Genomic DNA, 27037 nt, shown 5'->3' with positions numbered 1-27037 from the left:
AATAACTGTGAAGAAAAGGCTTTTTTTTCCCTCCCTTCAAAGCTCATATTGCACCTTATTTGTCATGTGTCTTCATGCTGTATAATTTCAGCTACTAAAATGATTCAGAGCTGAGTTCCGCATGTCAGGCAGGAAGAATAAAGGGAGCTAAATGAGCAGATATTCTAGTCGAACAGAAAGGTGAGTGCCATTAAGGGTTAATTAAATCCCAGCTATGAGTCTACAATGAACACAGACCTCTGTCAGGATGACAACAACAAGAACCTTTTTTCACCAAGACAATCAAATTGATCGGTTTCTGTCATTTTAAGGCCATTTTAAATGATGCATTTGTTCATAAACATCACCTTTCTCAGAGCATGTTGCATTATTGACAACTGATTCACCAGAGCAGTTCAGCAGACTACATGTAGGTTACCTTTATTCAGACTGCAACATGTAAGATGGTTCTTTGAAGGTGATGTACAGGATAGCTTCTGGAAAACGTATTTGCCACCTTTTTTTTATTTAACCTGAAATATTCTTTATCTCAAACTGTGCTTCTTGCTGCTGCATGAATTGTGTTCCTTTATTCCATTCAGGCACTGTTTACTGTGCATCACGGTCTGTAACCTCAGCAAACCGCTCCGCTAATGCTGCAACATTTGTCTGGGAGATGCCTTCTTCTATAATCGCGATGTTCCACATCCCCGTTCATCTGAATTTAGCAATGGAAGTCTCTCACTAGCTCTCTTTTTAGTGGCATTCTCAATAGGAGATTAACAAAGCGTCGGCGTCGGATCTCCCTCCCAGAGCTGTAGGATAAGTTGCCAGTCTCCCGCTGATTTTCACTCTCAGCATCCCCTCATGGTGCCTCATTAAGATGCAGACAAACAAGCGCCCCCAACCCATCGCTACAGTAAGGCCAGGCTTAACATGGAGCTGCTTCGCCACATTTTTGCTGTGCGCTGTGGCCTTCAGCAGCACATTGGTTTTGGCTCTAAGCATGTTCTCTCAGAATGTGCTGTCCTTGTTTTTTTTTCTCCCCCCCCACTTCATATTTTTTCCAGAGGATAAGTATGTGCATGGATGGATGTATTTTTTTTTCTTTGAAAGCGTGTGAGGAGAGGATGGTGGGATTAGCGGATAACATGTGAAGGTCAGCTCTGTGCTGAGTACGGCTTAAATGAGAGGCCAAAGATTTTGATTTCATTCTGAATAATGCATCAAGAGTGTCTGTTTTCAGTCCTTAGGTGTTTTAAGTTCTTTCCAATCTTTGTATTAGGTTTGAGCCCAAGTTTCTTAACTGTTGTTCTTGCTGTGGATGAGTGTCAATGTTCAAAATGTTTTAGTTTTTAATTTGATGTGTTCTTACTCCTTGAACTTTTAACCCTTTTTCATGTTACAACCCCAAACTTCAGTGTAAATTCAGGACTCTATATGAGAGACCATCAAAAAATTGTAAATTTAGTTGTGAAGTGAAAAGAACATTTTATATAGTTTTAAATTTGTTTCACCAATACATGAACTTGTATTCATCCCACCAGAGTCAATACAGCCATGGTACCTTTAGGCTCTGTTTTCAACAACGGTGCTCTTCTAGTGTATAAAACTAATTTCTGCAAGATAGGTCTTGGCCAGAGGGGTTAATAAACAGCAATTTTCAAACCTTTTCACAGATTCTCTGTTGGATTAAGGTTTGAAGTCTGACCAAACCATTTGGCCACATAAATGTACTTAAACCCAAACTATTTTATTTTTGTGCCAACTGTGGCATCACCAGTCTTTAGAGATTCATCTTTCCATCATCCAAAATAGCTTTTCTGTAAACCATCTACAGTACAGACCATGAAGCTACCAAACCATCAGTGTGTAACAATGGGGATGGTTTAGTTATGGTAGATGTGCAGTTGGAGTTTTTCTACAGTGCGTTTTGCCCTAAAAGGCTAAAAGGTTTTAATCTCACCTGACCACATAGCTTGCAGGAAACTACAGAGAGTATTTCCTAGAAATTTCAACTATGCCCTCCTTCTTGGTACCCCTTTGGATTTGTGGTCTGTAAAAAGACCTGAGCTGTGGATCTCTGGGGCTCCTCCAGAGTTACAAAAATTCCTTTAACCTTCTTTTTGCCAACTTTGAAGTAGCACCGCTACCATTTTCAGTTCAGAAATACAAACCAGCTCATTTAGTTGTTTAGAGCTTTGATATTGTCTTATACCAGACTTTAATACAACTTTATCTGTCATCATTCTGGGCTTGATTCTCTATTTAGATGACTTATGAAGGCGTAGAGTTAACTTGAGGGTGTCAGAGTAACAAGAGGTGAATACAAGTGATCAACGTTGAGCAAAAACACTAAAACAAACAATTAATTTTACTACCCAATTGTATGCTACTGCAACAAGTTGCCTATGACATAAAATCATTATCAAATATATATATATGGTTTGTGGTTTTAACAAAATGGGCTAAAGTTCAAGTTTTTGTAGTTTTTAGTTCATTCTTTTTTTTACCAGCTTAACATGAGTATTTTCTCTTATCCTAAACAGTTTAATATAGCTTACACCTATTTTATGTTTTACTTGCACATGACCTCTTCTTTCTTTCTGTTCGAAATTCTTGACACAATCTGAACATATGCATTATCTGCTGTTACTAAGCTAAACCTGGTCAGAAATGTGTTCTGCAGTCTGCACCTTTGTTTTTCGTGCCATGCTCTTCATGCACTTATCTTTGTCTATGCATGTATGTATGAACAATAGTGCAATTCTTTACCTCACTGTGGCACTGTTTGTTTCTTTTTCTTCGTCTACAGAGATGTTGAAGGAGTTGAACCAACAGCGCAGAACGAAAGAGTTTACAGACCTGAAAATTATTGTTGAAGGCAAAGAGTTTGAAGTCCACCAAAATGTTCTAGCTTCCTGCAGCTTGTATTTCAAGGACCTGGTGAAAAGGTTTGCCCCACCCCCCATCCCCCCTTCCGCTCCGCCACCAGCTCTTGATCCAGCCTGTTCTTTTCATAGGGCGCATTTGTGTCGCTTTCTTTCCCTTCCCCTCTCTCTCTTGCAGGTGTGTGAAGACGTTGGTTCCTAGCACAGGGCCAGCAGCCATTCCTTCCTCCACCCACTCAAATGAATGTATCCCAAACTGGAGAAAAAGGTCAACATTCGTCATTATCTTTCCTCCCCATGTAGGGCGATTTTAACCACATTTCCATTTTAATGAGCAGTGAAAATATTCCATGACTGGGGATGTGTTTTTTTTTTTTTCTTCTCCGTTTTTAAACTCACCTAAGGGCCAAAACAAAAGAATCATACATTGCACACATTAGGTGGTAATTTGCAAACGCCACACTGTCCTCCACAAGCAGGTTTTTTTTTCTGTCACCATAGCTTCTATATTTTGTTTGTTGCTCTCAGTTTTTCTTTGATTACCAGTCTTTTCATATGCTAATATATCTGGGTAAGAGAGTTTAAGAAATTTCAGAAGCATTAGAAAGGACAAAACAGAACCACAGCTTTCACAGGTTCTCACAACCATTCACCCAAGTATTCATATGATTTTAATTCAAGGATTCCCCAAGTATTTTGTCCTTTGTGCTCCATATCCTTTTGTCTTTAGTTGCAGCTTTGTGGATTTAGCTACATGTGTGCTAGTCATACATGACTGTGACTGTGTGTCTTTTTTTCTTCTTTACATTTTTCACCGAGGCAATACAATAAATCCCTAATGTCGTCAACTTTACTTTAAATCCCTGCAGGTGCTTTCGGCTTGATTGGACCCAAACTTGTTTTGTCACTTTTATGTTTATTTAGTGTGATTGTGTAGGAGGGAAGTGCTTTGCGAGGACAAAGGAAAGCAAAAAGATGTACATCCTAGTGATAGCAGGATTGCCGTAGGGAACTATGCCACTTTGCCTCGCAGTCACAGTACCCCGACGTTGAGCTCATCAGAGGACAGAGTGCTGCTTATCAGCTGTGACGGCCTCCTGGCTCGCCACAGATACACTTGTTCCTCCTGAACAGGGAAGGGATGGGCGGGGGGGGGGAGCCTGAACAGAGGTGGAAAAAGCTGTGGAGCCACGTCCTTTAAAGGACTGCTCATCTCAATGACAGCTGCTCGAACCATGAATAAAACACAGACGGAGACTCTTCCTTTGACCTTGACTATAGCACATCTATTTCCTTAGACACTTGAAGTGATTTTTGATAAAATTGAGGCCCCTGTGCTCGTGAACCTGTCCATCAGGCTGTCTTGACTGCAACTCTTTTCTGAGAGAAAGCCCAATCATTTATGTGCAAAGACAGGGTCTCATCACAGAAAAAAGGTCCCAAAGGAGCAGAAGGAATTGCACCATGCTAATCTTCATACCCGTTGACTCTTCTATTGTCTGGTTCCCCTTGTTTCTTCAAAAAAAAAAATCTTAACAAGTTAATATAAATAAAACTTTTTGTTAGGTAACATTTATTCATAACTGTCATTTGACCTCTTACTGCCAAATGTCCAATTAATGCTGGAAAATTTTCTGCACATCAATCAGTTTCTAAGAATTGTGTTAAGACCCACTCTGACCCATTCTGTGTCCAAAGTATAATTGGTTCTTATTTTACCCATTGGCCTGCTGATTTTTAACAACAGTAATACAAAAGATAAGATAAGGAAAACAATCAGATTTTATTATTTCTCTTATTTATGTTTTACTCTTGAATTTAAATAAAGAAAATAACAAAGATAAATGTGATTATCAAAAAGCTGGAGAAAACTGGAACTACTTTTAGGCACTTACTGTAGTTCAGCCTTCCTGTTAGCAACCAAATATTTTGCTCTCGCTCAGTCAGCAGACGCTGTAAAAAATACATTATTATTTTAAACTAAAGGCAGATTAAGCTGAATAATGTATAATTCCCCCCAAAGCCAGTGCATCTGCAGTATTTTAAAATGAATAAAATTGTACAATGGGAAGGCAGCACACTGACTGACTCCTAGCTTACACTTTCACAAAGGAAAAACCAGGCTTTTTTTAGCCATAACTGAAATACTCACAACAACCTCGGTCAAAGAAGAGCAAAGACGGCCAAAGGCTTGTCTGTCTCTGAGTTACAACCTCCCATGTGCTGCTCAGGTCACTTTTTGTGCCCGGCTGGAATTATGCTGATGCTACACGTGGCTCGCTACTGTCCACATCTTTATGAGGTCAAATAACAGAAATACGAAGAGAGGCTTTCATCTTCGTATATGCTCTGTATTCCGTCCTCCCCCTCCCAGCTGGTTCAGAGAGCATTTATTGCCAGTCGTAGCCCGTGTCAGCTCATAAAACACCAAAGTGTTACGAGAGTGTCCAGTATCTGCTTAGGATTGGAAGTATTTGTTCATAGTAATCAACAGGACGTTTGTTAAGGTGTCTTATAGTGTTCATGCTTTTCTTTGTGGAAACAAAATGATAGGCTACTAATGTGAAATTTAAGTGGGCTGTATTAGTCAGAGCAGAAGAGGTGTTATTCTGCAAAATAAGGGAGAACACATCACATTTATTTTTGTGGTCTACCCACACACACACAAACCAGCAACTTCTATGAGATATAACAGCCTATGCAAAACTGATTGCAGGCTTCACTGCCATTTAAAATGGAAAATTGAAATAATAAAGGTAGATCTAGATTATTCCAGTGGGGTGGTCCCTAGAGTTTACACTAACCAACATAACTTACCAAGGATGCATTCCTAAATATAGAGACACTAGCACCTTTTCCCATCCTTTAAACCAGTTACCTTATCTCTAAAAGGTCCAACATTTAAAGTAGGAGACAGATCATTGCTTGTAATTCCATTTTAGCCCTTGGGATTTTCCATTATTAGTGCTTGCAGGCGTTTAATTTATGGCTACTGCATCGCCACACCACAGTAATGTAAAAGGCTCCAGGATCTTTAAGTAGTCCTGACATGTGCTTTTTTTCCACCACCACCCCTCCCAACCATTTTTCCATCTCTGTCGACCCATGATTTCTGTATGCTTGGTAGTCAGACAGAGTTATGACCATGATATGAGTAGGGAGCTGTTTTAATGCCCATTACATTGTCAGCCTTGTGTGAATACGATCATCCTATCCGCTTTGTTCAGTCCTCTGCTGCACATTCCAGGTTGGGGGAAATACTCATTTACCACAACTCTGTTCCCACTAATATTTATAGGCCCCAGTTTCCTACAATGCCAAATCTAGTTGTACATTAACTTGTTGCAGAATCAAGTGAGCCCAAAGTACTTTGATTTTAAAGGTTTGTTTAATATTATTAAAGTTGTGTTTTTGTGGATTCAGTTAAAGGAAAGGGGTCGAGATAATCGATATTTTCAATGAAACTCTTTTTATGTAGCACTTTTTACTTTAAAACAAGCAGAACACCCCAACAACTGAGTTAGAATTTGTTTACCTGAATGTGATGGAAAACAGCAGTGGTATCCAGAGCTTTATGCAGCTTGCTGAGCTGTTTAAAGGAGAGAATTTGTATTTTATAAATATATAAACAGAGAGAAAAGGGTAGATTCAACCTTATTATGCTAATGAATGCCAGAGGTTAGGTTTGGGGTTTTTCTGGTTTGGTATAATATGAGGATTTGTTTTTCTTTATTTTCCAGTGTCATTGGCCAGTGTCATAAAGTATAAGAAATTATAATGTTTGGTGTTCATTAGAGACATATCAGAAAAGTACTGTAGACACTGCAAACTTGGAAGTAGTTGAACTAAGGGTGAAAAAAGCCTTAAAGACCACAAATGGCAAGCTAATATTAATTTAAACTTGGAACAGTAAAGAAATGTTTTAGAATAATATATAAGAAGCCCTATAAAAATTTACTAGAACTTGCTGAGGTTTTGCATCAGTGTTTTTCATATTCAGTGGGGACGACAATTCTGTTAGAAAGTGGCTTCAGTCTTGTCCCGTCATATTACTGTGCAGATTATTTCACTGCTGGAATAACTGATATTTTTTATTTAAGAAAACTATAATTGTTAGCATATGGTTTTACTTGCTGCTGATAAAGTAGATTATGGAGCCTCCCTGGATGATATACTAAAAACCACAGATAATGAAAGGAGTAAAAAAGATGATCTAATTGAGATGACATTAAATGAATAGAGTTTCCTAATTTAATTTAATTTTAATATTTACCAGAATATTACATAATTACTGATGATAAATACTGATTTATATTTACTTCAGAGTTGAGGTTTTTCCATTAAGCTTTCAGTGTTGTTCCACTTGAATGAATGTTGAAACTTTTTAGCTCCCCACCTGTCACCCCCTTTTTCTTTTGCCCAACACACTGGGCTTGTTTCTGCACAATTTAAAAGCAACTGACTGTAGTTCCAATCTCATTTTCACAGAGTAAAAAAACCATTATAAAAGACAAATTACTCCCAGCATTGATAAAGCTTTTGTTACATTCATTAATACAGGTCATATTTGATATATGTTGTGGCATAATTTAAATGCAAGCCATTTTTAGTATTTGCAATCCTCTATTTTAGCATATCTTGGTAGTGCACGTTCTTCCCTTGAATAATGGTCTTGTTAGAGCCAGCTAGAAGCATTCCCTGTAAACTAGCTTTTTTTAGGCTCAGAGATGAATAAGGTAGTCCGTGGGTGTGTTTGTAATGTTGACAGTCTTGCAGGTTTTTCTAAAAAAATTTTCTTGAATAAGTGGTGCGTTTCTCACAAGCGGATTTCTCTGCCTGAGTGTGCCAATCTTCCTCCGAGCTCACCCTATCTATCCCTCCTCTATCTCTCCTGTCCTCACCGCCTCCCTCTTCAGTATTTAAATTCGAGACTGCAATCAAAAGCAGCATAAATATCCACCTCTTTTGGAGAGCTCCGGAAAAGTAATTTCCATAACATAAGTGCTTAGACAAAACAAACTGCCACTTGAGCCGGTCCCCATTGCACTAATTGACCAAGATGATGAGCATGCTCTTCTTTCTTATTTTTAGCTCCCCTCTCCTCTTCCTACCTTTTCTTCTTCCCTCCTCCCTCCATCACTTTAACCCTGACGAACACTCCCCTTCGCTTTTTTTTCTGTCTTGCTACCTGCCCCCAATGCAGGGTTTTGAAAGGAAAAAGGGCAATAACGCTATGTGGCTTTTTGCTTTGCAGGAGGAAAAACTGTAACCTCTTTGGTTTTTTCAGCTAATGTCCATCCAGAGACAAATGCAGTTGTCTTTCATTTTATTTTGGATGACTTTCTCCTTTCGCACTTCCTGAGTGCACCTCATAAATGACAACTAATGCCTCAGTTCATACACCACAGGCTACTGATGATTATTGCAGCAGGCACAATGGCTCTGTTGAGGTGTGATGGCGTGTTTTTCCGGGGTGGGCTGGGCTATCTCTTATTTAAAAGACCAGGGTACAGTCATGGAACACACCTAAACTTTCCCTCAGAAGGATGGCTGCTGGCTCCCTGTGGAAGGACCGTCTCGCCCTGCTTCCCTTTCCTTTTTGCTTCCTTGTCATCAACCGCATCAGCTCTCCTCTGCTTCTCATCTCTAGCTTTCACTCCAACCATTCCATCTGTGTCATGTTGTTCCTTTTTTTGCTGTCTTTGTCTCACCAAATTCTGACACTACTTCTAACTTATTCCTTCGAAATAAGAGGGAAACAGTCACCTGCAAATGCACACAGTGGCACAGGCAGACATAATCATCACAATAATCGTGCCTGCATGACTGGCAGGAGCAAACAGCCTCCATCCATCTTAATGTAGGCTACTTTTTGTATTGCTGATGTCCGTATCCGCAGGGAGCGAGACATAGTAGAGGGGGCATGCAGTCTGCGGCGCTTTGATTCCATTTATTTTGCCCTTGAGTGGATTATTGTTTCACATGGGACATTAAACATGGGTGGTAAGGTGTTATTTAATGCTCTCATACCTCCCCAAGGAGATCCTGCATGATAACTAATCTCTGCCATTTGATCTGGGTAAAGTCACAACCTGGCCCAGTTCTGAAAGCATCCCTCCACCCCTCCTCTGCACATATTGGGCTCTGCATTACGAAGGGATATCATATTCTATTCAATTTGTGCATCCAAGCACTCCCTGGCACCTCTTACGTCATTCCAGTAGGAGTGGATATGCAGCTTTGATATCCAGCACAGCAGAGCAGGCTCATGCAACAGGCTCTTAACATTGTCACAAGTTCATCTCTCCATTCTCTCTGTTATCTTGTCATGTATGCTTGCCTATGCATAAGATTCATGCATACATGAAACCAGCCATAAACTGCATGCTTTCTTTCAAAAACAATAACATTATTTTTTGCCTAATCTTTGTTCAGAGAAAACATTTTGTTTCAGATGCAGTGCTATAGTTGTAAATCTGCTACCCCATAGAGAAGTAGAACCCATCCACAGTTCTGTGTGTGTCCCTTTTCCTCTTTCTGTTGTTAGATGGTTGTGTAACAATTTTCTTATTTTCCTCCCAACTCTCGTTTTAGCTGTGTGTTGCATACTTGTCTTTGTATCCCTGTCTTCCTTTCTTTGTTTGCTTTTTTTGGTTTGGTCTTTATTGCTGTTCCTAAGAACGCCTCCCTGAACTTGCCTTTCTCCACCGTGATTGGTTGATCAGGTCGTCAGGGGAGACGAAGAGTGGGGAGATGCTGGAGCTCAACATGAGCAACATCGGCGCCGATGTGCTGGAGCTCCTGCTCGAGTTTGTCTACACAGGATCGCTGGTTATTGACTCAGCTAACGCCAAGACACTACTGGAGGCTGCCAACAAGTTTCAGTTCAACACCTTCTGCAAAGTCTGTGTCTCCTTCCTTGGTAAGACATTTGGAAGCACTTTTATTCTATTTAATGCAGTACCTTGAAAAAAATTCAACCTTATATTTAATTAAAGTTGATATCGCACAACCAGAAACTACTGTATTATATTTTACATTTATACAAGAAATGGTGCATATATCTGATGTGGAAGCTATTTTTGTTTTTCCTAAAACTAAAAAGTGTGGTACGTTTTTCTAACCTTGTAATCTAAAAAAAAAAAAATAAATGAATCCAGTGCAAAAACGTGACTTCTGTCGTTCTAACTGTTTTTATACATTCAGATGTTCTGAAAAGGGTTCAAAGTATCAGTGAGTAAAAAGAGTTGAGGAGTACAAGAACAAAAAAGAAAGGTCAGGTATGAAATATTTAGCAAAAATAATCATTGTGCACTCCAAAAAATCAGGCTTTTATGAAACAATTCTGAATAAAATTGTGAATAAAAGAAATTAATCCAATTAAAGAAGATCAAAAGTGACGTTTAGCTAAAAGTTATTATCGCAGATTATCTTGAACACAATAAACATATGGTACTGCTCAGTGGTGGCAGTATACTGCTATGGGAATCCCTCTCTCCTATAACTTTGACACTCAGTGCAGCTACATATTTGAGAATCCTTCAATGAAAATATTTTACGAGGTCACACAAGGCTTAGAACTGAGGCATAGTCTCACCTATTAAGACCATAAATAAAAATAAAAAGACATGAAAGCTGATGTTCAGAGACACTTTCGATAAAATCTTACTAAGATTGAGCTATTTGGCTAAAAAGATTAGAAATAAGTTTCAGTCCAAATATGGAGAAATAAGTTATGGCCCCACCCCATCAAGACTTACAGCTCTAATTCCAGGAAAAGGTGTTTCTACAGTATATTGATTAATGGGCCTAAAGATTTACTAAACCCCAATTAATTTTTTTTGTTTTGCAGACAAACTGTAATACTGTAAATGCACTTTTTTAATGTCACTATGCATAAAGTAACATTTTTGTGCTGCCGTCTTTGGGTAAAACATGCTTACTGCAGGGATTTGTTCATTTTGGAAAATTTCTACGTCACACCACCTAATACATAATAGTGCATTTAATTTACCTTTGAACAGATTGTAACGTGACGTAAACTGTAAGAATTATGAGCATTGATTGATAGCATTTTTTCAGCTGAGTTTTTTTTTGTGCCTATTAGTCAGCATAACAATCACATCCCTGCTTAACCCTCTCCCACATTTTACAGTGCCACAGTATTTCTTGGCATTGCTCATTTTCAAAATTCCCTGGTGGTTAGTTATACTTTAAAACACTGCAAGCCACAGTTTTCAATACTTTGTCAAATGGCTAAATTATTTGAGACCTTGTATTCTTTCACTTGCATACATGTAACATTTTTTGGTCCATCACATGAAACATTGGGGCTATGATGTGGCAAAATGTAAAGAAACTTTTAAAGGATATGTATTTGTTTTTTGCAAGACATTGTATATAAAGACAAGCTTTTCTACGATGCATAACCTCACAGACTTCTGGGCTAGAACTAACCTTTTTTCCTGGTTTTTAACAACACACTCCTTTGTGTTTCCACAGCTTAGAACCCTGTTAGAATTCAACTTGATATTTCTCTCAGCTGGGCATGGTGCCTCTGATTTTGTCCCAGTGGACAGGACGGAGCACGAGCACAGATTTCTAAAAAGGTCAGGGAACAATTGTCACTTAAATGTCAAATCTTCTGGCCTAGACAATGATGGAGTTGAAAAATAGCCAAACAGATTTATACCCGCAAAAGGTACAGAAAGTGGAGCACACAAGAGGAGTGGTTTCAGAAGTCCTGAGGGGTCATATGAAAGGCAAATGGCATGTTGCAAAAGTCTGTGGGTCAGGCAACCAAAAAGCTGCAAATGTCAACTTTTGCATTTCATTTAAGAGATTCTTTTGAGGTATCTGTAACACAAGGGAAGGGCATGTTGGCAAAAAGGTCAGCAGCATAGAAAAATGTAAAGGAGAACTGGAAGCACATGATATTGATTTGTTTTTCTCAATTTGGGAAGGGGAAAAAAAAAGATGGAAGAACACATTTGTAACCTTCATTGCCAGCGAGACGTCAATCCATTCTTCCTCGACAAGATTCATGACATTTTAGCACATTAGAACGAGAGAAATACAGGCACAAGCGCATGTCCTTGAGCAAAGAGGAATTGATACTGCGTCAAGAATTATTGAGGTTTGTAACAAATACATCTAGGATAAATGGCAAACATTTCCTCAACCTATTTCCAGTGTACAACTTTGACCTTTATTTATCCATCCTCATAGTCAAAGAAACAAAAGTAAGTCAGAGTGTTTGGTGTCTTTCCTGCTCTATTTGAAGTCCTAAAGTCTGAGGGATTATCTTTTTGATGGTGAGATCAGCAATGCCTCCAGATAGACTCAATCCCTGTGACATTGCATTGCAGAGGTATTTATATGCTTTGAACTATTTTACTCTTTATCTTGTTAGAGTCACAGCACTCTGTGTATTTCTTAGAGTTTAATGTGATTGACAGATACAAAGTGTAAAAATGAAATGTTTTTTAAACCATATTGACGACAACAAAAAAGTATGATGCTTCTTTGTATTCAGCCTCTATTACTCTGATGCCAATTAATAAAATCCAGTTCCTCAGATGTTACCTATTAAGAAATCCACCTCAGTGAAAATTTTAATAATTGCATTCTGTGAAGGCAATAGATATTCATAAGAGAATGCTAGTGAAAAAACAGCCCGATGAAGACCAAGGAAAACATCAGACAGGTCAGGGATAAAGTAATGGAAGGGTTTAAAGCAGCTTTAAACATCTAATAAAAGGACTCAGTCCAACTGCATATCTACTATACCAAGGTATGCAGCAAAAGAAAGTTTTTTAATGTTGTTTTTCATAAACAAAATCTTACAAGCTTTTTTTTCCAAGTTCCGTATAATAAAAGCAAGCATGCAGAGGGGGTGTTCGGGTACGAAGCAAAGTCACTTTCTAAGGCCTGTTTGCTGAATTTATTTGTTCTTTTCTGAATCGGATGGAACCTCATTAAACTGTATCTCATTCTATTTGATTTGTGCTGTGGTAGGAACATATTCAAACCTATAACCTACAAAACCTACAAAAAAAATCCTGATAAATAGAGTTGGACCCTCATAGTTTAGATCAAAGGATATTCATTTATTACTATGTCCTAGTCAAAGTCCAGACCTACATCTGTTAGAGAATAATTGGGAGACATACAATTGATGTTCACAGACTCTCCCGGTTGAATAGGACCAAGCTTAAAATATTTAGTAGGAAAATGGGAATAATTTTAAGCTCTAGATGTAAAAAGTTGGTAGAGAGAAACCACTGTATGTACATGTATGGACATGTTGGGAATAAATTAAAATACTACTCACTAATTTTTTTTAACTTAAAAAAAATTATGTATTCCTCTCCTCCACATCATATCTATGGGCTATTTTGTGCTAGCCTATCATAATAAATTCTAATAAAATACATTATGATTCCTGTTTGCAACATGACTGAATGTAAAATGGTTAAATTCTATGAATACTTTGCAGCTTTGCAGTATTAATAACTTTTTTTTTACTTTCTACAAACTGGGCTTTGATCCTGTTTACATCAAGGAAACCAAGTTAAAGAGAACATTTTGAGGATGTGAGCAGCCATGATAAAATAAGTCATTTCTTAGAGAAATATTTTCAGATATGCTTTGTCTAGGCTCGATTTAGGCTCAGATCAGGCATCAGCACTGCTTTAATTTGCCATTTCCTTTGACTTTGTTCACTTGGGATTTGCCAAAGATTTACTGACCTTTGTTGGCTATTTGTTTAGAAAAGACTGTCAGACTCTGTCTTCAGTGATAAACATCCTGGTGTTTCCTTTGATGATCATTATTTAATCAACCCTCTTCCAGCAGCAAGCAAACTATTTTTCTAAACCTTTACCTGCCTGGTGTTTACCCACGTCTTCCTTCAGGGACATCTTTTGTGATAAAACGGTATTGTTATTTGTTGACGTCGCTTTAAATGCTTCGCCGGTACGCAAGATCACAGAACGTGGCTTAAGCCTTGTTCCCGCTGGCCTGGCCATCAGGGTGGTTTTGTGCTTATGTGTGTGTGCACATGGCAGATCCCGAGATCTGACAGGACTTCTTTAAAGCACCCCAACTAATCCCACATCCTGCTACCTGATATCCTCCACCTCATGCCTGGGCTGTGAACGATCGATTCCCCCAGTTGTTTGTCCCCAAAGCTGTTTTGAGTTATTATAGTTGTTCTCCCTTGGTGTCAGGCAGATACAAAGCCCAGTAGGCTCTGAGAGTGTGCTACCTGGAGCTGCTTTGTCTGTTATTGTTGCTTCTTACATCTCTTTATGGATGTTTGAAATGTGCTTTGTCCCCCCTGTCTTAATCAATCAGCCTTTGTCTTTTGTTTCTTTGTTGTTTCTCCCCCCCTCCTCTCTTTTTTGTCCCTTCCTCCTTGTCTTTCCGACCTTCTTTATTGACTCCAGAGAAACAGTTGACTGCTGCTAACTGTCTGGGAGTTCTAGCCATGGCTGAAGCCATGAGTTGCACTGAGCTCCATAACATGGCCAAAGCGTTTGCTCTTCAGAACTTCCCTGAGGTGAGTAGAGCTCAATCAGCTCCGTCATCAACTTTGCACCTATAAAGAAATAATATAAAATAACGATAGCAAAGTATAATTTGGAGATACACATTGTTATACATGAGCATGTTTTTGACTGTTCTGGTATTTTTAATGTGAAAAAAATGTATCTTCTCTATCCTCTGTGTGGCTCTACTATTTTAAAACTAAGATGTTTTTTTATTTTTTTATTTTTTTTGCTCTCATTCAGTTATTTCAATAAGATCATTCCTGAGCCACTTACAAATAAACTGCACACTTCTTATTGTCAAACAGCTGGGGTTACACTGTACAATAACCATCAAATCTATCATTTATAAATGGTAAAGATACCATTTATTAATGATTAACAGATGGTTTAATAATATTTGATTAATTTCTCAAACTGCATCCAAGTTATTTATGAAAGGCAAAAGGATCATCTATTACAGTATTAAGCCCACTGATGTTAGGGTAAGGGTAAGTCCATCATGAATGGGGAAGTCAACTTAAAAATAAAGGCTAAGTTCAGGTCTTAAAGGTATAGAGGACAATCTTTTATTTCCGAGTGGATCATCTTAATAAGTGGTCCTCCTAATTATCAGTCATTCTGGTGATATGTTCACATAAGGCCGTCCTATGTGCTCGTCCCGTTAGCTATCTTTTTCTTCACATGCCGCACTTTTACGCATATATCTGTGGTGAGCTACGGTTTCAGACAGTCAATGAAGCTCACCTTTTTTCTTTGAAAACGGCTGAGGGTCGTAAGAGAAAAAGTGTCTACAAAGTGTATGAGAAGAAAAGAAAATCCTCACAAGAGGCAGATATATCCCGGAATGCTCTGCGAGGAGAGCTCTCCTTGCAAACATTATGGCACATAACAAAGATGGGGCAGGCAGTGGAGGAGGAGTTATGTGACCACCAGAGCAAAAAGCAGTGATCACCTGTCCGAACGGTCAGTTAACTGAGTTCGCTATTAACATTCAATAGGCGTTTCTTCTTGGGAGCGGGTACAGGGTTGTGCATGTGCACCTTTTTAAAGTGGAGAGGGTGCAGTTTATAAATGATTATCAAACAATAATATATTTTGCTTATTTAAAGAATGTTTGTTGTAAACCAAAGCAGGGGACTCTAAAGCTATGTAGGAGAATAATGATGCTGGTTAGCATTAATATGCTGTAGTAACCTTTTTAAAACTGTAAGGTCATTCCTGTGTAAAATGTATGGACTATGTGTAAAACCGGATCATATGCAAGGAAGCCGGCTCTTTAAATGTTCTCCAATAATCCTACCCAACAGACTGGACAAATAACCTTGCTGGATTATTACAGAATGGATAAAAAAATATATGCTGTCAGGGTTTGACTTGCTAAACACCATTTGACCAAGTTTGAAGCAAGGTGTACTCATACTATCCAGTGCAAAAAATGTATTAGAGAAAATCAATTTATATTCCTTTAAAATGTATGCCATATAATCATTAAATTCTGAAAAAGAAATGTTTACATGCGCTTGTAAAACCCCAAACTGTTGTAATGGTAATGAGTATATATGAACCTCTGACCAGATGTGTGTTCAAAGCTGCTTTTAAATAAATTACTGGTAAAGATGCAGACAGATACCTACTGAAAAACAGAAGAATTCAAAGACTTCTCAGTTGTTTTGTACCTTGAATGAGAGGAAAATCATCCTAAATTACTTAGAAATGATAATGAGAGCATCAGAGCATGGAATCAGAAAATACACAGCAGCGTTTGAAAGCATGCTGCTTCTCTGACCTTGCCTTTGCAAGAATAAAATACACATAATCTTAACCTTTGGTTGTGTTGAAATAGACAGCTAACCATTTGTAAGGTTTTAAGTGAATTGTTTTTCATAGGAGATTAGGGCTGCATAGAAGTGAATGGATTATTCAGCAGGTTTTGCCTTAAAGGTTTTGTCCACATTCACTGCTGCGTGTAAAATCATTAATTGCTATTGAGCTTTATGCTTAATTGCATAATAGAAAACATTCATTGCATTTTTTTGCAATTGTGTCTGAGCGACCATCATAAGTTTTTGCACTGTTCAAATCATCATCTGATACAGCTATCAGTATGACAATCTCCTAATCTGGCTTTATAAAAGGGTGGTGGGAAACCAACTGTTCTACTTGAGTTCTATTTAAAATATATGTCAAATGATGTATGAGCACAGCGATCGTGTACTCTTACATAAAGCTTGGAAATTTGTAATTAAAGGTCACTATAGTGGATGGGACTACCATCCGCTGAGGTGACCTACGGTCCAATGGCAGAATTATTCTTCGAAGAAACTTTTTTTTTTGTTGGGGCAGGAAAGCTGGTCAGAAACAGAAGGAGCTAAATACAAGAAAAACTGGTTAGAAGCTGCAAAAGATGTAATACTGCTGGATGTTTACAGCAGAACTGGAGGAAACATGCAATAGAATGGTTTTGAATAATACATGTTTAGGTGTTAGAGCAGCCTAGTCAAAGTCCAAACTTAAATCCTATATTTGTGTGTATTGGTTCCTGTTTGTAGACGCTTAAACTCATCCGATAAAAGCGAGATTGAGATACTTGGGTTGTAGATAATTATGTGTAACTTTCTGGTAGTCTGCTGTGTAAAATCCTAATTTAGATGCATTGAGTAAGGTGGCTGTGAGATTACAACATTTGAAAATATCCTAAGAAAACTCTTTTTAAGGAACTAAAGTATATAAAAGAGGTTTAATCTACGATTTGTCAGCCTTACATTCTTTAAAGCTACAGTGTGTAATAATTACAGGGATATACAGTCAGAAATGTAATATATTATACATAATTATGTTATTTATCATCACCTATGAGCTCAGCCTCTTAACCTTAATATTTGCGTTGCCTTAGAATTCGTTATTTATAATTACATAGGAGCGGGTCTCGCAGCCATGGAGGCAGACATCTTTGCGCTACGGCAGCGCAGAGCCAATAAACTAGCGATTGTGAGATCACCCATTACGCTCGAAAGTAACTACGGCAAGTTGAGCGAGATGAACTGAGACGGTACTGAACAATAGATGGCAGTATTAAAATTATCTATGTAAACAAACCTCATCACTTGAGAAGGTAGGTGATGCGGACGTCGTGGAAGACATTTTGTGCCGTAACGCTCGCCGTACTGTTGGGGGGGAGAAGCGGTGGGGGGGAGATGTTCATGTTGCTGCGGTCTGCAGTCTGGACGTTAGATGTCGTTGAAAATTACACACTTAAGCTTTAAATTTACACTCTTCTGATTAGAAGTTCTACAAAATAGTAGCTATAACAAGTTTTATATCTGTTTCTATTTGTATGTGATGTAACATCTTCATGTAATCTAAAAACAATTTTAAAGCAGCTTTAAAACTGGAAGAAAATGATTTGGATGCATTAGTCTATTAGCTGAGGTCAGGTCACCATGCCGATGATGGACAGTACGCCATTGTACTCTCTTAATTCATGTTTTATTCTTATCTTGCGCAGCTTTCAAAGGGTAGAGTTTATGTTTGGTAGAGAACTGTAATTAAATGTCAGGTGGAATTATATATTCACAGATTATTAATAGTTGATAGAGGACATAAATCAGACTGTTGAAAGCAGAATTGTCTCAGACCTGAGTCTCAGACGTGTGTGAGATTGTTTGCGTATTTTTAGTCAAAGTGACCCCAAGATGCTTTATCTGAACAACAAACTGACACTTATGGAAAAACATGTAGATATAGTTTTGACAGATGTCTTCTGCTGCAAAGGTCACATTGATAGAAATCTGTAAGGCTGGTTTTAGAGTGATGCTGAAAAACTAGTTTCAGTAATCCTTGAAAATAGCTTCAACAGATAAGGCTGACTTACACCAAACCACGTTTGTGCTTTCAGAAGGCGCCTCACCTCATAAGTTTCTTTTTCCTTTTTGCACTGAGTTACAGGAGGTGTGAGGGTCAATACCCCTGTCTGTCAATTAAATATGAGGCTACCAACCTGGAGACAGTTAGCTTAGCCTAATATAAAAGCTGCACACAGGGGGAAAACCACCAGCCTGTATTTCTTCAAACATGAAAAAAGTTATACATTATATATTAGCTGTGCTGTGAGGCTTCCAGCCAGGGGAGACAGCAGTAGGTCGATGTGCCTGCCAGTGGTTATAAAGAGATCTACTGTATGTGAAATCGCTATGTATTGACTGCATTTGTGCACTTGTCTTTGACTTGGTTGCTTGCTTTAAATGTATGAATGACACATTTTTATCTTTCACATCACGGCATAATAATGTAGGATGCTTACTGCTTTAAATATGCCAGTTTTTTTAAAGACAGCTTTTGCCTGTCAATATTTTTTTGATTCACATCTCATAGCAATCTTTGAATATCAGGGAAATAATGTAATTCTTAGAGAAAGCCTTTTCCATGAAAGAAAATCCCAAAGATAAAAAATCTGGTAAAATCAGATGAAATGGTCATGTAAAACATCCAAGTTCCTGCTCATTTGTCTTTGTTTTTGCGAACCTTTAACAATGCTGTTTTGAATGTTTCACAAAGTACAGGACAAAAGTATTCATACCTTATTGCATTTTTAAGCACCACACAGACAAGCTTTACTGCATTCATTTGAACTTTATATGATACATAATTCTGAAGTTGAAGGAAATTGTTCCTTTCTTACATTTTGACCAAACATATTGGTAAATGCTGTATTCAGCACCCTTAAAGGTATAGTGGAGGATTTTTGCGAATTTTTGAAAAGACCCGTCCTTGCGTGTGAGAGCATGCACAGGCCCATTTCTACTCATGCACGCTCTATTTAAAAGTTGCTGTTCTCATAGCTGATACAAGCTTACTGTGCCCGAACGGTCAACCTAACCCCTAAATCCCTTAATAACTATATAGAGCGGAAAATATATGGTGGCAAACTCAGTTAACTGACCGTTTGGACAGATGATGACTACTTTTCGCTTCCTGTTGGTCACATAACTCCTCTTCCACTGCACGGTGCCTGCACCATCTTTATTATTAGTTGCCACTGTCAGGTAGCGACAGCGGGTCGCTGTGACAGCAAATCCTGCATCTCTTTGCGAGGAGAGCTCTTCACAAAAAGCATTCGGGGATAAATCTGCCTCCTCTGAGGCCTTTCTTTTCTTCTCTTACACTTCGTAGACACTTTTTCTCTTACAAACCTCTGCCATTTTCAAAGAACTGTGTTTAGAAAGCTGAGCTTCATTGAGTGTCTGAAACCATAGTTAACCACACGTAATCGCCTGAAAGTGCGCATTTGCAGAACAAAGATGGCTAACTGTGGGCGAGCATGTACATAAACACCTGAATGATTGACAATTAGGAGGACCACTTATTTTGATGATCCACCTGGAAAAAGAACATCCTCCACTACAACTTTAAGTCAGTGCAATTACATCTGTTCGTCTTTTGGGTTGTGTTTTCAGTGTTACACCTCTACAGGTTGTAAAAGCCTGTATGTACCCTGCAAGAGCTGAGAAAAGGGTTTAATTGAAGTAGAGAGAACAAGTACCAGATTTTCAATCCCAACTATTCATGCTTTAAGGAAAAATTGAACACAAAGCTCCTGGAATATCTGGGCCAGCGGAGAAGAAGGGATGACAACACCTTTTTGAATTGCTATGCCCTCAGAGAATTTTAGACCAGTCAGACGACCAATGTTGGACACAAGATTAGGCTCTGTTCAGACGGGGTTTTACAGTAAGCACAAACTTCAAGATCACCAAAACAATTGCTGGGAAAGAAACTGTCTTACTCTTTTTTTCACATCACTTGTAAAAAAGAAATGTCTTGCCTCTTTCACGGTATTCAAATCTCTTCTAAATCACATTGTTCCATTATAGCTCTATCTGTGATGAGTTGACTTGAACAGCTTGAAACTCTTCTTTAGCCTCGGTCGCTAAGAGAGCAGTGTGCTGTTGTGAAGTGTCTGAGGGGCATTGGGTCTGTACCCGACTTCACTCAGACTTTGTCATCCATGTGTTTTGCTCTCAGTCACATAAAGACACAGTTCTATTCTGTGCAGTAATTCACAGTGTTGCCACGGCAATGTGGCATGACGGAGAGACCTGTGTCATCCATCAGTGATAGGGATCCAGTCTTTTTGGATTGATTATGCTGTAAAATCCTTATTCTGTATTTCTTAAGATCAGATGAGTCAGACAGGAAGAACATCCTTCTCTAACCACCGGATCACCACTTTCACCAAATCTTGGCCCTACTGTTTGATGCGTAACATGAATTGCAATAAGAATGAATTGTTGTTTTACATAAAATGCCAGGGATGATCATTTTTAGGGCATAACAATAATAGGGGGTAACACTGCTCAAGTTGGAGGTGAATGAGGAAGTTTTTCCTATGAATGTTTAGAGTTTACTCTTCAGAACGGTGAATGTTTGAACATCAGACCAGATCCTTGACGTCTTATAATAAAAAACTGTGCTCAGGATGGTATTTAATTAAAACCTGGTTTCAAAGACTTGAATATGTTGACAAAACTTTTACTTTTAAACATGTTTCAGGTGGCAGGTCAGGAGGAGATTTTAAGCGTGTCCAAAGAGGACTTGGTGGCATATCTGTCCAACGACAGCCTGAACACAAAGGCAGAGGAGCTGGTCTATGAGACTGTCATCAAGTGGATCAAACAAGACCCCCCTTCAAGAGTTCAGGTAATACAAAAACACAAGCTTTCCCTCCTGTTTTATTTATTTATTTTACACTGAACACATACTGTATGTGAGAAAAACGGCTCGCCAGCTCCCGTCTCACGTCAGAGGAGGAGTAAACAGATGACTTGCAAAAAAAATTAAATGGTAAGAACCAGCGGACGACAAAATTCCAGTTAAAAAGCGTGTAGCAATTTATTTACTGGCGATGGTGAAGACAAAAAAAAAAAAAAACAAACAAAATACTTTCAAATAAAGAAAACAAAACCGGCCATTGCAGGCAATACAAAAAACTGACAGCTTCACAGCAAGCTGACATTAAATATAGTTATTTTTAAAGCAGACCTTCCAAAGCAGTTTCTCCAAGCAGCCCTCTCAAGACATTGTGAGTATGCCCGTTAAATAGACCCACCAATAATTAGCCAATTGGGACAGCCCAACTGAACAGGAAGGCAAATCCCAAATAAACCACAGTTAACATTATAGAAAAATTAATACAGACAATATCATCATTCATACAAAAACATACATATTTATGAAATAATTTAACCATACAAACATTACCATTTCACCTACTTATTATCATGCAAACAATTATCACACACACTGAAATCCCACTTAACACCCCTGCCCCCTAATAGTCTTTTCCTTTTTTTTTTATTTATTTATTTTTTTTTTTTTTTTTTTTTTTTTTTTTTTTTTTTTTTTTTTTTTTTTTTTTTTTTTTTTTAACAGTGTCCTGTCTGGCAAGGTGGCAATAAGAATAATTGTCTTGATGCCAAAAGGAGCCCAACAGATTTTACTTTCACAAGTGTAGCGGTATCGCAATTGCCATACTGCTCCACTTGTTTCATGTATATAAATTGCTTTATTATAATTATGCAGGGAGTTTTACAGTTCATATGGACACTGCAATGTAAGTAGAGCAGAAAAACAGAAGAAGAAGAAGGAAAAAGAAAAGAAAACAGGACAAAAGATGAAAGAAAGAGGAGATAGGAAGGAGACAATGACAAAACATTTTCAGTCTGCTTCAACACCTGTAATGAGATGGAAAAAAAAAAAAAAAAAAAAAAAAGAACAGCACAACCAAAAGACATGGTACGAGATATACAATAAAGCAAACACCTTGAAACTATCGCTAAAGTAATATTATTAAGTCTGACATGTACTCTGTGTTACCTGAAGATATGAATGTGGGGTTTCTGTTTGGAAGTGAATCTCCAAGTACCTGAAGCCTAGCACCTGTAGTTGTTTGTGAGGGTGAACTTGAACATGTAAAGTTTAACCATAGAAAAAATGCTCAATAGTGGTTGTGGAGAGCCGGAGAGGCACACCCCCCAGAGCACTGAGTCCAGCGCCGGGAGACCCAAAGCCCCAAGCGCCCAAGGGGACCCCAGAAGCGAAGGCACCAAAGCGGGGCCAGCCCCGGAAATCAGACCCCACCAAGGCAGGAGGAGAGACAGCCACGAAGAAGCCCCCCAGCCACCGCCATGCCGGCGCCCCGGGGAGCCGCGGGCCCCGCCGGCCACCCCGAAGTAGGGCCGGGCACCGAACACCAGCCCCCCCCCCACGGCGCCGACCGAAGCGCCCCAGCCCCACAGAGCACCGAAACACGCCCCGCCCCCCGGCACCATAGTAGTCTTTTCCAATGCCCTGGGACAATGAATAAGAGATTGGCTCCGATGCGGTACGTGTTTCCACACGGACCAGTATTCTGACGGACTAAGAGAAGAGAAAGTGTAATTTGACTGGGAAGTTTTATTGCCGACTACGGAATGTATACTGACGCTGACGCAGTGGATACTTTCAGAGTTCGCTATGCTGGTGAGTAAGAAAAATGTTAAATGAAAGGTGACGTTGTAATTTCAGAACTAGTGTAAATTTCCGGGTGAAATGTTTGGATCGGCCGCCGCCATGACGGCCGGTCTGTGGTGCATGCTGGGAAATGTAGTGAAGGATGCGACGCTGTGTGTGATAGACGGCGGTTATACTTTGGGAACAGAGGGGGAAAACGGCTCCGTTTTCACACTGTATCTGTAACATGATGCAAAAGCCTCTAGATGTTACTGGCTAAACATTGACAGCTCAGACCCTGTAGGTATGTAGAACAGGTCTTATGTACAGTAGACCTGTCTTTTCTGAGAGGCACACAGCATGAAAGACCAGACAGGTAACTCCTGGTTCTCTCCTCATAGTGGTCATCAGCTTTGTTCTAAAGATGTAGCCTAACACAGCAGTTGTTTGTAATCTCAGAAGTACCCTGCCCTCCAAACTTGCATCACTTTTGGTTATTCTTCCTTTGTTTGCTTTGTTTAAAGAAACCATTAGGCTTTCTTTAACCAAACATGTCTGCACTCTTTTTATCCGTAAGGTGTATTCTTTTTCTTTAGGCTATTAATCATGATCAAAAGGTTATATCATACAGATGAGTATTGACAGGAAGGTACAGCAGGTCAAGTTTTAACCAACGTGCAATCAATGAGTATCAAGGTGAGAGACGAAGCTGCAGCTGCATTTACGAGATGGCAAATGGACTCCTGCTCTGATGATACATCTATCCAGCTGGGGGAAAAAAAAGAGCTCTTAAGGTTGTGAGGTATTTATGACTCCATGAATTTCATAGTGATGATTTTAAAGTATTTCATTGCTGTTTTAAAATGTAGTTGATGTTATATCAGACAAATTACCCTGGTCCATCATAGCAAGATTCATTCCCTAAAAGTAATGTCTTCTCATCAAGCAGCTAGTGGGGGTACTGGCTCATAGGAGCTTAATCATTGGCAGTCCAGACCTTAGCAATCAGTATTACATTACTCAGAGCACAAGCGATATTACAATTTCTCACCTTTTGGATTAAACCTCTTGCATTTATCCTTTGATATGTGGTTCTCTATTAATAATGGTGAGATTAGAAAGTGTTAGGTAGTGGGGGATAACTTACAATGAATTCTCACAGCTGTTAATTTCTCCGTGTTTTGTCGCTGTACAACCACAAACTAAATATCTGTAATTGTCAATCATTATCCAGAATGATTATGTGATTTTCAGAGATTCTTTGCTTGTAAAATTCTTTATCATCTTAAAAAATCATTGCTTTTGTGCAGCTTGTGAGAATAAAATCAATATGAATGCATTTATTCCTAGCAATCCTTGGATTCCTACTACTTTTAGATGAGACTTTGATCTAATAGAGCAGATTCAAATACCTAGTTTACTTTCTTTGCATATTTTAATTGCATGTTTTGCAAATAACTTGAACTTACTAGTTTATTAATTTTCATTTTGATTCATTAAAAATGAAAACATGTTAACCATAATGGTCCTGGGATTTGGTAAAACTGGTTAAGTTTATGGGCTATTGATGTGTCCAAGAGGTCCAGACATAAATCCAATTGAGGAACTGGACTGAAAATTTTATGTTCTCAGATGCTCTCCTTGCAGTCTGGCTGAGCTTTATTTATTTATCTTTTTAAGAAAACCTTCAGTGTGTATAACTGTAAATCTGCACTGATGTACTGCACCTCAAAAGACTCACAGCTGTAATTACAGCAAAAAGTGGATCTAGTATTGACCCAGGCTGGCATAGCATCAATGCAAAAAAAAAAAAAATTCTTCTTTTGAAAGGTTTTAAAGATTAGTCTGTTCTTCCTTCAACTTCAAATGTTTGTAATGATCTGAACTGGTCTTATACTGTACATTACAGGTTGTTGATGTTTTTTAAAGTTATAAAGTTATATGAGTATATTTAAAAGGCAAAGATACCAGATATTTTTCTTAGCCGGATATGACTTCTATTAAACTCTGGAAGTAACAATGTTGTGGAAGAGCTTTTTACACAAAGTTCTATGGTGAAACATGAACAGATTTGCAAAGTACCTGAACTTTAAAACATCAACAGCCTTTTAAGGTTAAATCCCCGTAAACTTCACTCAGTTTAGTTAACTGGACTCATTTAATCTCACACTTGATTGGAAAGGTGCACACGCGAGTTAGTCGGATGAAGCAGAAGAAGTTTCCCCGCTTGCTGAGCAACCCACCACACCGGTTCCTGAAATGAGACACCAGGGTCAACCCACCTTCAGAAAGAAAACGAATGGTGGAAGAAGACTCAGAAAAAAGCAGCAGAGTGAGGCAGAAGGGTAGAAAAGATTGAGGGGTGGGCTGAGAAAAGATATGGTGTGAAATAGCAAACTGTGTGAACCTGTGTTCTGATCTGATTCCTGATGGTTTGGCCCTCTGCATGCAGTCATGGCACACAGAAAGCAGTAATGTGATTAAGCTTTCTGTCAAGCTCAAATCTCCTGCTCATATGGTACATAAAAAAAAGCCTGACTCTGTATGCTTGGTCCAACTCCAGTTCGTCATTCCTTTACTTCCTTGCTTCGTTCCCTCCTGCCCATTTGGAGCCAGAGCATGGCGGAAATCATTCCCCCAGAACCTGTGACATTTTTTAATGATGTGTCAGGGCAGAATGTCACTGAACTGCTGTGTGTAAAAAAAAAAAAATAGCAAAGGGCAGGAAGCCTTAAGCCTTGAGAGAACTGTTTGCATTCAGTAGAGCATGCGCCTCATGTGGCATTGTAGATTTGTGGGTCTGTGCGTGTGCCACGAGTTGTAAGCTGTAGGCTACAGAGTGGAAAAGTGGCATATTGAAGAGGCTGGGTAAATAATATGCAATTTTCCCTTTCCACTATGCTGTCACTAACAACCGATGGCACTGGGAAATGGGGCCCGGACATTGCTTAGAGACACAGAAAGCATTTGGGCGTTAGAAATGCTTTTGCTATGAGACACGAAACGTCTGAATTGAAGTCGAGTCCTGTCTTTTTTATGTGTATATCACTAAACGTGTATCATCCTGGGAGTGTTGGGACGGCTGAGAGTGTAAATGATAAAAAAAAAAGCTGCTAAAGCTTTTAAAAAGTGATATAACCCTCTCAGCCCAGGAGTATGTGCAGTAAATAAACCCAAAACAAGTGTTGGTCAAATCAACTGAAACAACCTCTCTGTATTTCTAGTGAGAACTAGACTTATTTCGTATTAGCTTTGATGAGAAGATTGATGCCTTTCTATAATTAGACATTTTTGAAATAACATTATGACCACACGCCTAACATTGTGTTGTTGCCAAAAAGGCCTGTTCCCTCAATTAATCAATTTGACTGGACTCAAATTCCTCACTATTACCTTTCCCACATTACTATTATCATTCATCCCACTTTACTGACAGAACAATGACAGTCCAAGCATTGACGGTACTGGGTATGTAACTTAAAAAAGAAACTAATTGTAGTTACTAGTTACTGCTTCAAAAAAGTAACTGAGCTTGTTACGCTATTACTCCTCAGTCAAAGTATGAGGGGTGCTCAATAAGTAATGCTTCTGGCCCACTTCCAGATGTTTGATCGAGCTAAAATTTTGCATATGAATTATTTTAAATCTCTATAGAATAAATAGCAAATTACAGCTCTGAACTAATTGTGGTTTGGGATTTACTGGTGTTAAAACTGAGTCAAGTCTGAGTTTGCATTTGAAAGGACGCACACAGTGGAAGACTTTTGATCAAATTTGATTATGTCCCATAATATAACCTTGTAAAACATTTTGCAAGGTCATATAACGAGCATCATCACCATAAGCTACTTTAATTTCATCAAAAGTCTCCCGTGGTGTGAGTCCTTTCCAATAGAAAAAACAAATCACTGCTCGACACTCAACAGGCTCCATTTCAGACTTTACTCAGTTCAAACACCTGTAAGTTGGAAACCACAAATAGTTCAGAGCTGTAATTTGCTACTTAATCTAAAGAGATTTAAACAACATTGCATGCAAAATTTCAGCTCCATCAAACATCTGGAAGTGGGTCAGGGCCATTACTTATTGAACGCCCCTCATAGTTACTAGGCCAAGTAACTATAG

The 27037-nt window shown here is 38.7% G+C and overlaps 1 protein-coding gene across 4 annotated transcripts in view; it reads left to right on the top strand.

Moving 5' to 3' along the window:
* Positions 1-27037, top strand: part of LOC119784144 (kelch-like protein 29) — a 259595-nt gene that overhangs the window by 106146 nt on the left and 126412 nt on the right. For 3 of the 4 annotated variants that reach the window (XM_038286066.1, XM_038286065.1, XM_038286068.1), the window contains exons 4-8: positions 2795-2933; positions 3049-3138; positions 9596-9792; positions 14321-14433; positions 20975-21121. In XM_038286066.1, coding sequence (XP_038141994.1) covers positions 2795-2933; positions 3049-3138; positions 9596-9792; positions 14321-14433; positions 20975-21121 — 686 coding nt within the window. The remainder of the gene's footprint in view (positions 1-2794; positions 2934-3048; positions 3139-9595; positions 9793-14320; positions 14434-20974; positions 21122-27037) is intronic. The other variant, XM_038286067.1, reaches the window with a different exon arrangement.

This window comes from Cyprinodon tularosa, unplaced genomic scaffold (assembly GCF_016077235.1).
Source record: "Cyprinodon tularosa strain WSP-4 unplaced genomic scaffold, ASM1607723v1 ctg22, whole genome shotgun sequence".
Classification (NCBI taxonomy): domain Eukaryota; kingdom Metazoa; phylum Chordata; class Actinopteri; order Cyprinodontiformes; family Cyprinodontidae; genus Cyprinodon; species Cyprinodon tularosa.
The sequence above is the reverse complement of the archived record's forward strand: the minus strand, read 5'-3'. Positions and strand labels throughout refer to the sequence as shown.